General features: G+C 38.7%; 1 protein-coding gene across 1 annotated transcript in view; it reads left to right on the plus strand.

Moving 5' to 3' along the window:
* The window catches only part of luzp2 (leucine zipper protein 2), a 180,014-nt gene that overhangs the window by 82,174 nt on the left and 78,603 nt on the right, over positions 1-19,237 (plus strand). The window contains exons 2-3 of the mRNA XM_031290079.2: positions 8,467-8,584; positions 13,833-13,903. Of these exons, the coding sequence (XP_031145939.1) occupies positions 8,467-8,584; positions 13,833-13,903 (189 nt within the window). The remainder of the gene's footprint in view (positions 1-8,466; positions 8,585-13,832; positions 13,904-19,237) is intronic.

Genomic DNA, 19,237 nt, shown 5'->3' on the forward strand with positions numbered 1-19,237 from the left:
ACTATAGATATAGTTATCTGTTGGTGGATTGACGTGTTCAGGTATTTTTAATAGCTTTGTTTCTTTTATTATTTGTTTTACAAGCTTAAAGGTCCTATGACATGCTGCTTTTTGGATGCTTTTATATAGGCCTTAGTGGTCCCCTAATACTGTATCTGAAATCTCTTTCCGAAATTCAGCCTTGGTGCAGAATTACAGCCACTAGAGCCAGTCCAACTATGAGCTTTCCTTAGGATGTGCCATTTCTGTGTCTGTAGCTTTAAATGCTATTGAGGAGGAGGGGGGGGGGGGGGGGGCAAGGTGGAGGGTGGGGGTGTGGCCTTGACCAACTGCCATGCTTCGCTTGTTTTCAAGCCATGATGTCTCTCTCTCTCTCTCATGGGCGGGCCAAAGTCTCTGGGCGGGCAAAGCAGAGAAAGGGGAGGTAACCATCCTCCTTATGATGTCATAAGGGGCAGATTCCAGATTGGACCATCTGAGCTTTCATTTTCTCAAAGGCGGAGTAGGATACCCAGGGCTCGGTTTACACCTATCGCCATGTCTAGCCACTGGGGGACCATAGGCAGGCTGGGGGAATTCATATTAATGTTAAAAAACCTCCATGAAGTGAAATTTTCATGCCATGGAACCTTTAAGTTTCACATATGTTTTTTGTGTATTTTGTTTCATTTGTGCTTCCTTTGTGACAACTGTACCTCTCTGTCTAGAAAAAGTATTGTTTCCAAGTACATGCAGGAGGGAATAATAGTGTTAAATGTCGACGGAAAGTAATTGGCATCTACTTATACATGAAAATGCCTGCAAGTAATCATTGAATTATTCATCTAATATGTTAAGTATTTCTATTTCAATGCCTTAAACCTCCCTTGGTGGAAAATTACATAACTTAAGCGATGAACAAATTAGAAGGACTCACTATCAAGGATGTGAAAATGGAGAGATCTTATGTAATTTTCTGCCACAGTAATGTTATATCAACTGCTCAAACTGAGCCTGAAAAGAATAAACCTCTTTTTAAATGTTTGCTGGACAGTTTACAAGATTAACCAGAGGTCAACATTCTCTCCTGTGATCTTTACATCCACACAAAAACACATCTGAAGACAGAAAAGCCATTACTTTTTGCATGCCCCCTATTCCAATCATATAATTCAAGAAAGAGTGAGAGATGCAGAATATCTGCATTTATTGTTCATGTGTAAAATTGGTTTACACTACTTTAATTTCATCTATGTAAATGATAAAATACTTAAATGCAAATTTCTTTCCACTTAATTACTTTGCAGATGCATACAGGCTCTCTTTGCTGGATAGTGCTTGTTTCCAAATCATTATTTTGAGTTATATGAGGAGATTGGCATTTTAATTTAACTAATTTGGAAGACCAATGTATTAATTTGGTGAATAGCTTTATCAAGATATATACCATGCTTCCATTAACTATTCTTTACACTTCATAGAATAATTGTTCCGTGAACTAAAATAAAAAATAAACGGTTTATTTTTAGCACTTCATATTGGTGGGGCTGAAAAAAGAAAATATTCCTCAATGATTGCAGTGTCAGGGACATTGTTTGCCACAACAGTACAGCAGTAATACCCAAGAGGGCCTCTCATGGTTTGATTTATGCTTGTCAAAAACACAAAATTACCCGTACTCACGGCAAAGAATGCAGTCAGTAACACATAAAAAGAAAAGAGAAAGCTTCCCTCATAAATAAACATTCTTAGAGTATTGCCCATCAGTATCCATAAATATCCAAATTTCCTCAGACAAACTAGCAAGCTGTAAGATAATTTTTAGACGTTTGGGGGTGCTTTGGGCAGTACAAGACAATACATTCGATCTTTGATGTAGTCTACCATCAGTAGGATAACATACGAGATAAAAGATGGCAGACAACGCTGGCATTATATCTAAGACCATAATGCATTAGTTCAACAGAATGCAAAGACACAAGTCTCCCTCATACCCAGAGTACAAAATAATACAAATAAAACATGACATGACTTTACAATTATATATATATATATATATATATATATATATATATATATATATATATATATATATATATATATATATATATATATATCTTTGTATTGTTTTGTGGTGTATTTAATAACATTTCAATATATGTTCAATATGTCCTGGATATGGTGTGCATCACTTTGACCTTTGTCGACAAAGCAAAATTGGCATCCTCCCCACCGATTGTTTCACCATGTCCCCTGCTAAACAATTAAAGAAGATTTAGTGCCCGACATCCCCTGACATGCATGCAATTAATATTCCCTGCTGTCTACGATGTTTATACAACAGTTGGTAAACATGACTGACTTTTGTTGCAGATGTTGGATGGTGGTCATGCTCTGTTAGAGGAATATATTAATTCACTGACAGGCCCTGAGCAGTCCCCCTTATTAAAACTATTTATTTGCCTCCTCCTAATGGCATAATTAATCCAGCCTGAAATTGGAAGTACCACATAAACCGCTGTCTGCCTATAATCTGTATGACGGCAAATAAATGCCTTTTAATGATCAGGAGCTGTTGGTTTCTGTGACTGCTGCTTCATAAAATAAAAAAATGTAACTATGATCCTACAGTCGGGGACACGGCATGGCGTGTTAGCATGCGTAACACTGGCACTGCACTCACTGTTTGTAATGTGTTTTCATTTTCAAGTCCAAGACTTTGAAGCAATGGTCACTGGACCCTCTGATGAATACTGACACAATCTGTACATCTACTTTCATCAGATGTTCATGTAACTAATACATTGCATATTGATATGACCTCACAGTTTAAATGTAACCCCCTAACCACTGTTGGCTAACTTTCTGCTTCCACCTTATCGAAAAAGAAAAACAGAAGAATGGGATTACATGTTGCTGCTATTCAAAAAGAGTCATATGTGTACCTTTGTTTTTCCTCATTCAAACTCATTTCCATTCAGTCTCAACTCATCCAAGAAATAACAGTAAATATTGCACAATTTGTATAAAAGATTGGTTTAATAACTGATGGCCGACACATTTTCTCTCCCCTGTGCTGTATTGGGTGATTTTGCATGGAATATAAATTGACAAACCAGGACACAAGGGACAGCACATAACACCAGGGATAGAAATAGCCCACAAGGCATCCCAATGGCACTCTGGGAGTAAACTTCAATAAGATACTTCTTTTCCTGCATGGACCCTATCATATAGCACTCATTTATTTGGACTAAATAAGTTATTTAACAAGTTATTAGGGGGCGTCTGGGTAGCTTACCTGGCAGAGGTTTACTCCTCGACGCAGCAGCCGCACGTTCGACTCCGCCCTGCGGCCCTTTGCTGCATGTCATTCCCACTCTCTCTCCCCTTTCATGTCTTCAGCTGTCCTATTTAAACAAAGGCCTAAAATGCCCAAAAGATAATCTTTAAAAACCATAAATAATAAAATAAAAAAACTCTGCCGTTATGAAAAATGTCCTAAATAAACTTTTAAAATGCATTCATTCCTGTAGTGGTTTATTCTTTATAGTACATATAGTCTAAATGTCAGGAATAATGGTCTGCATCAGAGCATGAGAGCGGAGCGGTAGGATTTTGCAGCACAGAGCGGATGTTTTAAGAAGTTGTGGCATCGCCTTATCTCCTGCTCACATTGTACAGTACATGCAGATCAAAGCGCCCGCCCTCCCTCCATGCCGGAACGCTGCCGGCATCCGTCTGACTTTTTGCAGGTGGGTGAACGAGGAGCTACGGGCACTGGCGGCATAGAGGGAGGGAGGCCGGGCACTGTTCATCCAATGAATACAACGCAGCGGGGGAATGAACAGCTCTGTGAGTGAGGAGTATTGGAAATTCTCGACCCTCCACTCTGCACACATGCATTGGGCAAGCACGGATTTGTTATTGAAACACAGGCTGACTCCTGAACACGTATTGACAGTAACGCGTGAGAACAAGAAACGGTGATAAGCATGACTCTACGGTGGGCATGACATGACCGGCATCACCAGCCTTACATGTTATCAGGTGGATTTTTAGAGTAAGGTTAAACAAATTGCTGCAGACAAAGTCATGACAGATACTGAGCAGTACACTGAGGGGACAATGAGGTGGATGTTCCAAAATAAATAAATGAAATGTAAAGGAAGTAATGGACAAGTCTCTCTTTTGATAAAAGATTGCGATGGCCAATTCAGTTTAAGATTTTGTTAAATTATTTGTTGTTATGGATGATAGATGTGTCCGTAATAAGTATTAAAAGCATAAAGTCAAATAAGACAGAGAAGCAGGATTTTACTCAGGTTGTATAATTTCCAAGAAGACACACAGTTATGTAAAAATGAGTGAATTCTTGGCTGTGTATCGATTGTGCTCATTGGATTATGTGTATAGTTGACATTTGAAATGAATGAATGATTGATGGATTTCCGCTCTGGCTGGGTATTAAAAGAACAGGTCTGGTAGTGGAGGGGCCTCCAAAGACACTGAGTCCTTCTCTGAACTGCCGACCGGCTCCTACACATTTTCCAAAAATACCAATGAGAGTTAACGTTGGGGAGGAGGAGACATTAGATTACTCAACCTGCTAACACACTGAGCTCCTCTGTGATTATTTTACTGGAGCTAATTGCTAAGCAGAAGATGGTGGATGATATCCTGAATGTCCTCGTATTACGTTTTACTGGTCTCTACAAATGTGGAGCCATATGTTTGTGATCGCTATCAACTCAGGTTGTTTTAGTATCAGCAGAACAAACAACATGGGCCGAGGAATGATTCCCCAATTTACACTCGCAAAGTATAGCAAAGCACAAAAGAGATGGGGAAAAAATTAATAAATAAATAAAGATGAAAAAAGAATATAAGTATACAACCACTTTACAATTGGCTACATCAGACTGTGTTTATGGATGTATGCAGGAAGATGTAACCATCATGCAGATATTACTCTCGGATACCAAGGAAAGAGTGAACATTAACTATACCCCCATTTACCATTTTCATGAAAATAACACTGCTGTCAGTTTATTATGGGTGGCTCTCTGCTCTCCTCACTGCACCTTGGAACCACTAATGTTAAAGAAACATATTTTAGCTAATGTGATGAAAAATGGTGGTTGTCTGTGATAAAATTGTGTGGGTATGGAAAGAAACTTGCCCACACAGGATTATGATTTTAACTGTAAGGTTGTACTAGTTTTTGCTCATGTAAAACCACATCATCATGATCTGAGCTACAGTACATAATGAGTAGTTGCAGTAGTAGGCTGTCCAGAAAAAAATGCACTCATGTCTTACTATATGTACGCAGTATTTACAGGCCTGTCTTTGTCCACAGTGGACCATAAGCTCCTGCAGCTCACTCCGTGAGGCCGGATGCCACAGCCTTAGCTTCCCTTATTGAGCCATTTCTTGGATGTTGACTATAGTGTTCAGTGGTGTTTCCTCTAACCTCAGCAGTTCTATTCCACACTGCAGGGTCAGCCTCATATAACTTATAAGACCCACTGTGACTCCAAGGGTAAAGAAATATTTGTTCTGATGCTTCCCTCGCAGTCTTGGGCGTTTGATGAGCTTCTTAAAGATATCCAGGGACTGATTTCAAACTGCAGATGTCCGAAATGAAAGATTTCATTGTCTCATCACCAATGCTTTATGGCCATGTGCCTGGTGGTGCTGTCTCTGACCATAAGCCTTTTTGTCAGGCATTCTGATCCTCATTATCACACTTCTCTGACTTGAAAAAGGGGGATCTGTGTGTGGGAGGAGGCTGTTAAAACACTGGCCTCTTAGGAGGTCATGGTTCAATCATGCAGCTGTTAACATTTGTTGGTTGTATTGAGCAGTTTATATGGAATATGGAAAACAATCCAGACTTTATCTTAGAACATTGTGGTATGTTTCTGTGTCAGTGGGGCTCAAATTATAGGTCTTATTCATTTCACAGATACCCAAGGGCCTATTCCATTGGGTAATGAATAATATGGCAAATGAGGAGGAATCTCTAACCCCATCTTCCTCTATTGCCTGAACCTGCAGTAAATTTCCCACCAATGCCATATGGTGGCAAGTCATGTGTGGGATTCAGTATGCCATGTTATTTATTTATTTCCCAGGTGTTTTTTTTACTAGTGATTTATGTGTTATTGTGTATGATCTGCTGCTGGGATCTATGACATGGGCTTTGCAGGGTTTTTGGAAGACGGCCCAGGCTGAAAGGAAGCCATGGATTCCGAATAATGTGTCAGCACTCGGCTCCATCCACGACCATTTCAGTTTTCATTTTTTTTGGACCTACAGTAGCAAGTGAGGAGTGGTCTAACAGATTCTCTTGTAAAAAGTGATTCATGTAACAGGGGAATGTAAGTGAGAGATTTAGCAAGGAATTATTCAGCTATATCAAGTGCGTATGCTTTGATTGAAGCTGTTGCTGTCACTTGGGGATTCTGATTACATATGGAAGTAAGCAGCAACATTTATTTTGGTCTTTATTCTTAATTTATTGGAGAAAAATATCTCTATAACAAGAAGCTGTGTTGGTGTTTGCTGGGGTTGTGGTTATTTCTTTATCCATAACCGAGAGTTTAAACTGTGAATAGGTTTACCCCTTGATCAACTCTGTCTCTTAAAAATTACATAATACTGCCAAATTGCAAGAGCAAGTATGTTAAAAATAAATACAATCCCACCCAAATCTTTTTTTTTTTTTTTTTTTTTTATCAACGTAATGAGTGAACGAAATATTCACTGTCAAAACATTTCACTTGCAATCATTTGCCTTTAATATCCCCCTGTGACAACTAAAGCAGGATCTACATTTTTGCATGTTTTTTTCATTTTCATGATTTAACCAAAACCAACCAATTTTTCTTTAACCTTAGCCAATATTTTTTACATAATTCTTTTAAGAGACAGTGTTGTCTTGAACATAGTATAATCTTTATGGTAGCTGTTTATTTAAAAAAAAAAAAAAAAAAACTACCACCGGATCCTTGGAGAAGATGGATGTAAAAATGTTTCTGAAAAACGTTATTGTGTTATTGTACCCACCCATTTTACTCTACCTATATATTATTAATTTCAAATACATCTTGAATTTACCACAGCTTGTTCAAGTCATATTCTGCAGCCCCTATATGTATTAACCTCAACACATCATTCCTTAAATTAACTCTCATATAATAGTATAGTGCCTGTTGAAGAGTGAAATTGGTTTATTCTTTGCGCCACTCTCTGGGTGTTTATTTTGTCAGTTCAGTGTGCAATTTTGTTTTGAAATCAGTTTTTTTTTCTGAATTAGCCTAGTTGCAAGAAAATTGTCGAAGTAAAATAGGGTGAGTGAGGCAGGGCCATTTTACTTACTGACATCATGATAAAAACATATTTTCTGGGATTAAAAAAAACCTTACACAAGTTGATTACAGTTCTATTCTTAAGATTACATTTTGACACATAATCTCCTATAATAACAACCCCTTCTTTGGACATGTCCCCTCCCTGCTATCTGCAGAAGAGAAGGGTTGGATGGGGCCTTTATTTTCTAATATCAACTATTTGAAGACACAAGGGGTCATCAAAGTAATCAAATTTATGGGCATTATGGGAAATGTAGGACCTTGGGGCTCTTTTTTTAGCAGGGTAACACATTCAGATGTGCTTGAATTTAAACACCTCCCAGAAGAGTTGTCGCTGTCCTTGAGTCAGTAAACAAGGATGTTAGATTACATAGATTTTTCAGCTTTTAAATTCAGCAGTAAAATAGAACATGTGGTAACTCTTACATCTTATATCTGTGTCACTCAAAGGGATAAAAAGGAAATTTAAGTTGTCAGCTATCGAGCCACCAAATGGCAAATTTGTTGGGTTATCTTTAAGCAAACTCGCAAGCTTTAATTCCCTCGGAGTCTGTTACCTTATGGACTACTTCCCTTAAACTCTTCTTTGTGCCCAGGTCTTCTGTGCATTGTGTGGTGATTACAGTATGTCATTCACAAAAAAAGAATGGCTATAGTTCATGCAAGCATGCTGTCAAGTGGTTTTTGCCTCTCTCTCAAAGCTCAGTAATAAATGGTAAGAACACCTCTGCAGTGCAATTCAATAGTTCAGTTTTACAAAGAAAACAGAATTGGACGAACGTGCCCGGTAAACTTTTTCCCTTTATAATTGGATAGACTAGGTGGATATTTAAATTTGAAGATGCAAAGGAATACTTCTGTTAAAAAGACCCATCTCTGTAAAACAAGCCTTCACTAAATTGGTTGATTGGAAGGAATAGAAGCTATTTTTTCTATGTTATCCATCCAGGGACTGTGCTGAATCCCCTATTGTTCTACCCTTTAGCTTTAACGATGGTGCTTTTAATCCAGTTTAAAACACCTCTTTCTTCTAAAGGTGCCAATAAAGAGTGAATTTTCTCAGCCTGTGGCAGACATTTAATAGTCAAATCTCTCATTCTCTCAACAGACAAAGCTACGATGGGCTGGAGAAGAAGCTAAAGGAAGTCTTCAGTGAACGGAGCAGCATCCTGCACCAGCTCTCCAAGACATCAAAGGAGCTGGACAGCATAAAAGGCAACCTTCAGGTTGGAAATTTACTGTTTCTTTTTTTAAAGATACAGCCATGTTAGAAGGCTTAATTGGGTGTGAGTTGGGACGGAGGTCATTTTCCATCCTATATTTTCATATTTTCAGCAACCTGAGGACCGGGAAACCCATGACTCTTCTCACTTATTTTTTTTATCAATCACTGTTATCAAATATTAATGTGCAAATGTTTTTCAATTTGGTGAGCCCACCCATGTATGTATGTATGTGATGTGTTACTGGAAATGTAGCTGCTGAGTAAGCAATGCAGGAATGGAAAAGCAGATAGAAAGCAATTAGAAGGTGAACCTTTTTAGCACTAATGACAACAGCAGCTACAAAAAGCTGTAGGAATAGAAAGACACAAAAAAAGACAACACGCTTTATTATTCCCTGAGGGCAAATTCAATAAAGTATGTCTTCTTTTTTTATAACAGGAAAGATTGAAAGGACCATCAATTCACAACATTTTAAACACTGTTCCATCCAATTTCCAAAGCCTTTAACTGTAGGCATCAATACTCTGCATCTACAGTTAATTACGACTTGGTTTTTATTTTCAAAGCTCGAGCCCTTGATTATATCAGTTATGATAGTATTACTCACCAAGGTTATTGTGGAGTTCTGGGACCACAGCACCATCACAAAAAAATAGATCTAATGGGGCAACAAACCAGAGCAATTAGACGGTCAAACAGGTTGAAAAGAGAGCCTACTGGTAAAATTACAACCCAACTGTCCGTTACAATAACCCCTCAGTTTACAAACTAACTTTTCTTGTTAAACTTTAACTTATAATAGCATTAGGGGTCTACCAGTCTATATCCTTGACGTTCCGCTTCCAGGATTGCTCCGTTGCCGCCGGATTTCACTCATTTAAGCCGGTTATCTGTTACCTTGGGCTTCCTTTGTGTTGGCATTTTAAACTCCGGTGGACTTATGAGGACTATGGTTAACTGCTCCTCAGATCTCTGCAGGGTAAATCCAGACAGCTAGCTAGACTATCTGTCCAATCTGAGTTTTCTGTTGCATGAGTATAACAACTTTTAAACATACACATGTTCCACCAAAACAAGTTCCTTCCGTTTTTCAGCGGCACCGCAGCTTTTTTCCGGTGCTTAGCACCGCCCAAGACGATTGTGATTGGTTTAAAGAAATGCCAATAAACCAGAGCACGTTTTCCTCCCATCCCCAAATGCTATGTGGAGTAGCCAGACTCTCCTCCAGCACTTTGGAGGAGGGTTAGGCAAAGCAAGACTAGGGGTCTACTCACTTTTTGTTAACATGTATAAAACATGTCAAATAAACTGGCAACACTGTTGGCTTGTGATTCTTGCAATGTTTGACCTCTCTTTAGCTACAAAAATGAGTTGTAATAAACTGTACTTTTCTTTAATTGTATTCCTCATTAATCAATGGCACACATTTATTCTGAAAGAACGTTAATGGCTCTTTTCAACCCAGAATGTAAACAAACCTGTGGCTCCCATGAGATGCCCATGCAGGTTTCTGATGGGTTTATAAAAAAAAAAAAAGCAACATATTGTCATCTAAAGACCAGTTACACTTAACCCCCAGTTTACATGCATATGTGTGCTGGACAGTTTCAAAGGTTTTTTTGCCCAAGTTAAATTTGTCCTTAAAACAAAAATGCAAAAAGATTTTTAATCCTACTGTGAGGGCGATTTTGCATAATGTAAGAAACAATAACACAAATGGTTTCATAAGACAACTTTAGGTGCATGGTAATTAGAAGTGTATTATCCCTGCTGCAAAGGGAGGTATCTGTTCCACCAAATACTGGTCTTGGACATTTTATCCAGTAATGTACCATATTAAAGTGTAGATATTATACTTCTGTGGGCCTTTCACAAAACACAATTATCTCGGTGCCAGATACTGCCAATTATTTCCCAAAAGTCAGTTTAGGTCAACTTCATTATGGCTCTTGGCAATGACAAGAAATGAACAGAAACTCAATTATTATACATTCAGATATTTTAATCATTTAGTATTTTTCAGTCACATTAGTGTCTGCAACAATGATCTTCCAAAACATGCCTCCCTCTTGGATATTTAGACCGTGGGTGCCAGATGCGCTGCGTTTCTGTGCAGCGCTCCCAAAGCTGAAGTCTGAGTGATGGGTTCTTCTTCTCAGGGTGTTGATGTTTTCTGGCTTCAGGACACTTTTGTGGGCCAATAGAATTGTCAGAAAATCAATAATCAACAAACTGATAAGCGCATTTTTCCTGCATGTGTGTGTTTGCGAGATATGTCCCATGTGTCTGGAAAAAGCTCATGCAGACTGGCTATCATCACCCCTGGGGCAGGCTTTGATGTCTATTCACTCCGGGCTAGCTAGGTTGGCATCTATCTTCGCCTTGGGCCCTGCGCCAGCACACTGGGCTGGGCAGAGGTTGGGTTAGATTAGGAACAAATGTATTCTTCTGGGGGAAAACATTATCTACATGAAAATAAACCATCAACTTTTAAAAGAGAATCAAGTCAACAGGGAGAAGCAGTTAGTATTTCTGGTAAGATTTGATGGAGCAAGTGTTTATAGTTTTAACGAGTTGCCCTAGGTGGGGGTCAGCCACCCTCATAATTAAGCTTTGTGTGATGGGGAAATATTCTTGGCAGCTGCTCCCGGGGGAGATTGTGTGGTCGTTGAAGTAGTTAGTACAAGAATAAGAGTTATTTTGCCCTGCACCTAACTGTGGGCTTTGTCAACCATTTGCATTGTACTTTGAAAATAAATGAGACATTTACAGTAGTTAAAAGTAGCTGGTTTGTTGTTTAAATGATTGCTTAAAAAGATTGTAGTTCCATACTGTAGGGGCCACACACTTTTCAGTTATATCATACCTTTGTATACTACTTATTTTTCACAATGAAAACAGTAGTATAATAATAGCACAGTGGTATATGTGAAGGATAGTCACTGATATGATTCAGTGAATATGTTGTCCATTTAGTTTTGACATAAAAAATGAGGGACCTGTAAATTATCACCATATTCACTTTAATACTTTATAACTACAAAAGCCTCTACAGTGCATTTTACAATGCGTAGCACTGGGCCAAGTTTGGTGCGAAATTATATTGGTTGCTTTATGGCACAAAGTGATTAAGGTAGAGTGTCTCCAGTATCTCAAACCTACTGAATAATTTGTTGTTTACCACCTCTTGTCTTTATTTATGAACATGTTTTATAGATTTGTAAGCACTTGAACTCATCAGGAAGAAACAATCCTCAAGTAAATACCCACTTATTCAAAATCTTAACCGCAATAAACACAAAATAACAAAGGACAAAAATGAAAGCATGTATGCTGATTAGTGTGATAGTTTATATATTTCAAGCATGCGTCGACTACTACTTAAATTTCATGACACGGAAATGAATGGAAACCCACAGAAAGCTTGTTGAGTGTATGTCTCTACTTACCAATAGTCTGCTTTGGAAAATGGCCAAAATGTGTATTTGTAAATATATTTGGCACCCACACGTTAAACTGGAAGTGCATCCAAACTCTAAACCGTTTTTTGCGACAGTATGCCAGTTTTCAGATGACACAACAATGCCTGTAAAAATGTGTGGCCTAAGCGTTTATCATCCTTTTTTGTGGACAGCGATGCGGGGGGAGGGGGGGGGGGTGTGGCCATTTGGCTCGTGGCTCTATGACAGATGATACAAATCAATGAATCCATGGGGATATCACTAGAGACAACTGATATCAATATACAATCGCAAGCTGTTTTTCTTACTGCACAGTTTCAACTTAACATTATCTTATCTGAAGTGAATATACATTCTTTATTGTCAAGAGCTTTTGTTGGCCCCTTTCTCTGTTCCTCTTCTTCTCTTCAACATAAATGTACATGAAGTGATTTCAGGGACTGTCAAGGAAGGGAAAAACATCTCCTCTGTATCAGGAGGAAACAGGGTTCATGGAAATGTGGTGTTAATTGCCACATATGTCAACTTCAAGCACAATTTAAAGAGAAGTTTTCTCTCCCTTTTGAGTCCACATTTTCTTAGAAGTCTGGAAATTTCTGTCCAGCTCATAACAAATAATAAAATATCTTGGAGGGCATGTAGGGCAATCAGAGACCTGCCTACTCATAATCAGCCATCAGGCAGGTGCTTAGGCGCCAATAGAACCCGATCTGTACCCTCCTTAGTTTTTAGAAGACATTCATCACCTGATTGTTATATATCGTTATACATCAGCTGCATCATTCAATAATATTCACCTCAATAATGTTATGATTCAGGTGCTTTTGACATTGCGTTTCAGTATTCTACATTTATGACATAGTTAAAGGAACACGCCGACTTATTGGGACTTTAGCTTACTCACCGTATCCCCCAGAGTTAGATAAGTCCATACATACCCTTCTCATCTCCGTGCGTGTCGTAACTCTGTCTGATGCCTCCAGATGCTGGAGGTAACCGGCTCCATCTAGCCTACTGCTCCCAATAAGTGACAAAATAACGCCAACATTTTCCTATTTACATGATGTGATTTGTATAGTCACAGCGTGTACAAATAACAAGGTCATATGAGATACAGCCATCTTCTAACCGTATACATACTGGGAACTATTCTCAGAAGGCAAAGCACTGCTACTTGGGCGGAGTGATTAGCGCAACACCTGAAAAGCACCGTTGTTACTCTCTGATCCTCACCACGGGGCTTCTTGTGTGCTGCGAGCAAATCACTCCGCCCAAGTAGCAGAAGTTGCAGTGCTTTGCCTTCTGAGAATATAGTTCCCAGTATGTATACGATTAGAAGATGTTTGTGTCTCATGTGACCTTGTTATTTGTACACGCTGTGACTATACAAATCACAACACTTAAATAGGAAAATGTTGGCGTTTTTTTGTCACTTATTGGGAGCAGTAGGCTAGATGGAGCCGGTTACCTCCAGGATCTGTGCTAAGCTAGGCTAGCGGTGGGGGCGTCAGACAGAGTTACGACACGCACGGAGATGAGAAGGGTATGTATGGACTTATCTAACTCTGGGGGATACGGTAAATAAGCTAAAGTCACAATAAGTCAGCGTGTTCCTTTATCACTGACACTTTTGACTGTTTTAAAACAGTGTAAGGAATTTGTAACCTTGAAAACTTGGGCACATTTTGAAACATTTACTATACGGTTCAAAGAAAGTATATACAGTATATTTGCTGTCCCTTTATCTATTGTTGGTGCTCTAAAATAATTCTTATGTTCTCTTTTAGTCGCTGAAAAATGATGACTCTGTGGCCAAGAAGGATGTGCAGCGGATTCTGGAGCTCAGCCACAAACAGAGGTAAAGTGAAGCATCATGGATGACTTAGACTACCAACAGTACCGTGCTACTCATGATTGTCATCAAAAATGTAGGTTAGGACTTTATAATAACCAGAATCAGTAATGACTGATGAATGACTCAAATCTCAGGAATGTGATGTTCACAATCATAACCGTCAATTTAGTGTTATCTAAGCATTAAACTATAAGTAATATATAGTCAAGCCCGGGAAAACGTTCCTTCAAATCTGGAAGTTGGAGCAGCTATTTTTGGCACCGATCCGAAAAGTTAAAGTCCCATTTATTTTCGCAATAGATAATATTACATGACTCAGAGATGGCGCTCTTTTTACATCTTGGATGGGCATGAAACTCTCTTGGTTTAATCATCAGTACAAAAGATTCTGTGTTCTTTGAGAAAAATGTTAAAGCAAAAGCCTAGCCATGCTAAAATAACTGTTCCACCTTTGGCAGAAAATATTGTGTTCATATTGGATCACATCACTTGTACAGTAGCAAAACGTTACAGGCTTTTAAATAATGGCTCACTCACCATTATTGATGCTGGTTATTTTGAGGTGTTGCCCTGTTTGCTTTTACATAGCAGTATACACAGGAGCAGGTGGATAATGCATAATCCAATCGTAAATCCTTCTTGTATTTTTTTTTTTTAGATCAATTTAATAATAATATTAATATTTTTATATTTTTGAACATACAGAACAGACAAACAATTGAACAAGCTCAAAAACCCTCTCCCACCCCCCCACCCTCTGCGGTCTCGAGGAAAACAAGAACAAACAAATAAGCAACAACAATAACATAAACAAAAATCTTCTCTCCTCTAATTCTTGTGAGTCTGAGGTCATTAGGACTGATACTTGTGCTGCTGCGTTTTTCCATAGGTCTATAGTTGATGATTTGGCTTTGTTAATCCTTGCTGTAGAAAGCTCAAGCATAAATATGTCTAGAAAATACACCAACCACCACAACCTCAAAACTAGCTCTTAGGTCTTCAAAACTCAACATACCTTTCTCATTGAATAGCTGGTTTACAGTATAAATGCCTCTGTCACTCCACTGCTTACAAGCAAAGGGTTTGTTACCAGACATTAAGTGTGTATTGTGCCAAATTGGGGTGTCCAGATGTCACTTGTTGGTGTAGCATAGTTGCTCCTCCACCTGTTTAAAGTTAGTCAATGTGTTGGTGATAATAGGGCCATAGGCTAGCATACACTTTTTTTGGACACACACCTGCAAAGGCCAGGTCTTGCAGTCTTAGACTTCCAGTGAGGTTTTGCTCTATTTCTCTCCATGGGACTGTAGATGAGGGGTCTATCCACACTCTGAGGGCCCGTAGCTGAAAGGCTCTATGATACACTTTAAGGTTGGGGAGAGTATTTTAGCCTAGGTTGTTTATTATTCCAAATATATTGCTTACCGTAATTAAGGTATTGAGTTTCTTCCAGAAATTTATCGGCGGGGGCAAGGGGATCATTGTACTTAAGAAATTCACACGAGGAACTATGTTAATTTTAATAACAGCAATCCTGGACCATAGTGATGCTGGCAGCGCAGACCAATTGGCCAGATCCCTTTGAACACTACTTAATATAGTTTCATAGTTGTCCTGGACAACTCGCTGTAGGGATACGTGTATGGTGATGCCCAAATATGTAATTTTGCTTTGGGTTGGCATTGTAACACTAATGGTTGATGCCACATGCCTGTTGTTCAATAAATGAAGGTTAGATTTATTCCAGTTAATTTTATAGCCTGAGATTGAGCCAAATAAATCCTTCTTGTATTTTTGAAAATAATGCGCCGGGCTCCTTTTTGTGAAAACGCACATAAAGCATTTGTGATTTAATGCTTTATCTTTTTGCATGCTAGCTGGAAACGTGTTTACCTAAAATGCTTCACCAGTTAGGAGTGTCTGATTAATGCTATGTGTAATGAGACTTTTAATGATTGGGAGTCATTATTGGCCTTCATGCCCTCTGAAATGTCAGCCTGATTGAAGTCCAGTCTTCTGTGTGCAGTATCTTGATAGCCAATCAATAGCCTATCACGAGTCCATGGCAGCTCCCACATGTCATCAAGCTAAAAACCATAAAGCAGTAGCTTGGCTCAATGTTGCCTACCTAGCATTCGTGAGCTGTATTTTTTTCAAAGTGATATTAATCCAACATTGGAGTTCTATATCTGCCAAGTGTCATTACTAGCTGACTCCATCATGGTAGATGTAGACAGGTGATTCATTGCAAGTCATTTATTTTTGACATCTCTTAACAGCAATTTGATTGCTTTCTGAAAATAAGTTTGCCACAAACTGTAGTGCAACAAAACATGTTTACCTACAGGCCAGGTACAGACAGTAAAAATATAACATTTCAAGGTTATAAAATACTAACAATTAATTCAGCTATGATTTAACCTGCTGTCAAGCTATTTTTACTCACTTGTCATATGCTTGATAAAGAAATTAAGATTCATCAAGTTTTATTTATTATCATTTGAACATTTTCTGTTGTACTATTTAAAAAAAACTGTTCTCTGAACTGTGTAATTGAGATGCAGTGGGAGGCCAATGGAGAGGGCTTGGCTTACTGTGACAGGTGCAGGTACATTCCTGAGCTATAGCTTCGGAGCATTTTAGAAATTTGTGTGTCAGCTGATAAAAAAACATATATCTCAGTCTATCACTAGTGCAGACAGCAAGATTGAAGACCATTAAAGGAAATGCTAAATATGTGAAATTGTGTTGAGACATGCAAAAAGCTTGCCATTGGTTACTGAACATGGTTGTTGTAAAGAGGTCTTTTCATTGGTTTAGAAACATATCCATTTGGCTGCTGCCAATTAGCATAGACGTCTTGTGCTGTAACAAGTATAAAACCCTTATGTATACCTATGATTCTTTGGGAGAGGCTAGGAAAAACTGAACTGATAAGACCTTGTTCTTCCTGGTGGCTTCCTTGTGATTGATCACATAAAATATTTGCAATATACAATATCACCTTAACTATATATATGTTTCTCTGTTTTTTTTCTGTTTAATTATTGAGTATCTATGGATACGTCGGTAAATATCCTTAACATGCTCACTACCTGGCTTCGGGAGTAACGGAGTACATGGAACGATGTTACGTAATAAGGTTATGAAAAAATGGTAACTGTATTCCGTTAAAGTTACAGAAAAAAAGCCGCCCCCATTTAGTAAAAATGGGGGTTATTAGCGTGATGAACATTTTTAAATAAATAACGATATACTATGTATGTATGTTAATAAATAACGTTATACTATGTACTTGCACTTTCTAGTTGTTGTCTGGAGTTTGCACCTTCAAGGTTGAAAGCCCTTAATTGGAAGTCACTTTGGATAAAAGCGTCAGCTAAATGACATGTATACACCTCAAGTTGCAGTAGCTCAGTCAGTAGGGAGTTGGGTTAGGAATCGGAGAGTTGTTGATTCAAGTCCCATACGGACCAAATTATGGTGGTGGACTGGTAGCTATAGAGGTGCCAGTTCACCTCCTGCGCACTGCCAAGGTGCTCTTGAGCAAGGCACGAACCCCCAACTGCTCGGAGTGTCTTTCCCTGGGCAGCTCCCTCACTCTGACATCTCTCCATTTAGTGCATGTATAGGTACTGAGCATGTGTGTGTAATTCAGGCCTGTGTGTAATGTGTGTAATAACAACAGAGTGCAAACATTGTAATTTCCCATTGCGGCAGTAATAAAGTATAAATTATTATTATTAGTATTATTATTAACAATTGTAAAGATAATAAAATAATAACACAGAGGCTTCATAGTCTGGACCAAGATGACAAAATCCACATTGTCCAGTCCCTCCAGGATTTCACGATGTCGCGATCGTGCCAATTCACCAAAAAAAAATTCAACCAATCAGCGCGACTTTGGTGCGACTCGCAATTTTGACCAATCACCGCAACTTTTCCGCAAATTTGACCAATAACCGGAGTTGCCCGCGACTTCAATCAGTCCCAGCAGTCCCACGTGCCAGACTTTGCATCAGTATGTGACTCTGAGAGCCAATGACCAAGTGGGAGTGAGAACGGGTTGACGTCACACGTACGTCGCCAAATTCATTTCCTTGTAAGACGAGACGTGTGTGACTCGAACATCTCACATTTACCAACAAAACGTACAGCGAAAGACCATGCAAAACATTTCAGACCGTCCTGCCAACCTGTATACATTTTAACATCAATGTACGCTGTAACGTTTTTTCACTGTAAAGTCACTGAAAGCGGCTGCTGTTTCCTACCAGCTCTCTGCAGCGGGCGGGGCTGCAGCTCAGTTCCCCCCGCGACTGACACATACACACACAAACACATACTGTGGATGCAGGAAAAACCGGAGATGAGATGTACAGGGTGACCTAAATTGAGGACAGCTACGCTCATTATTGTAAGTGCAATGATACGTTAAAATCCAATAAGTACTACACAAACCATGCGAATGTGTGTCCCAGGCCAGGATAGGAAATTAACTAACAATGTAGATCAACAAGCCACTGACACATATGTTCAAATTTGATTCATTCAATAAAATATTTTTTGTCTTAAATCCACCAGCCATTTTTATATTGTACCAACATTTGCAGCATCCTGAGCCTTTTTGGTAAGGTTACTAAGAAAACTCAGCCTAGAGTAGTTTTATTCTCCCCGAAACAAGTTTCCTATTTATTTTTAAAGAACTACACAAAAAATAAAACCACAACTTTTTTGCAACTTTCTCTGTCTCCTGCAACTTAATTGCAACAAACATACAAAAGACATCGCAACTTTTATCGCAATTTTTTACAAAAGCTCCCGCAAAATCAGGCATTTTGGGCCGCAACAATCTCAAAAAAAGGCCGCGAAATCCTGGAGGGACTGATTGTCAGAAGCAATGCATGACAGCTTAACCCCTTCCATTCTCACCTTTCACACAAAAAAGCCCTTCGCTAAGAGGTAACAAAATCAACGAAATAGCTTACACTACCATGCACTTGAATCTGAAATTAAAATATACTGAGCAGAGGACACATTTTTGATGCTAAACATCTTGGTTTCTCCATTGGTTTCTTACATTGTTCTGTTGCTTACAGCATACACAAATGTGTATTAAGTTTAAATAAAAGTAGGTTTATTGATATGTATTTTATTTATTTGGTATTGAGGTAATCCAAAAGTAATGCAAAGTAATCAAGTTACTTTTATAATGTGATACTTGGATATTCGGTTAACAGGTAATTAGTAATTGTATCGGAATACATTTATAAAGTAATCCTCCCAACCCTGCTCACTACTCTGTGCTTTAAAATTATGTCAATCTCACATTTA

The sequence above is a fragment of the Sander lucioperca genome, chromosome 3 (genome assembly GCF_008315115.2).
Source record: "Sander lucioperca isolate FBNREF2018 chromosome 3, SLUC_FBN_1.2, whole genome shotgun sequence".
Lineage (NCBI taxonomy): Eukaryota > Metazoa > Chordata > Actinopteri > Perciformes > Percidae > Sander > Sander lucioperca.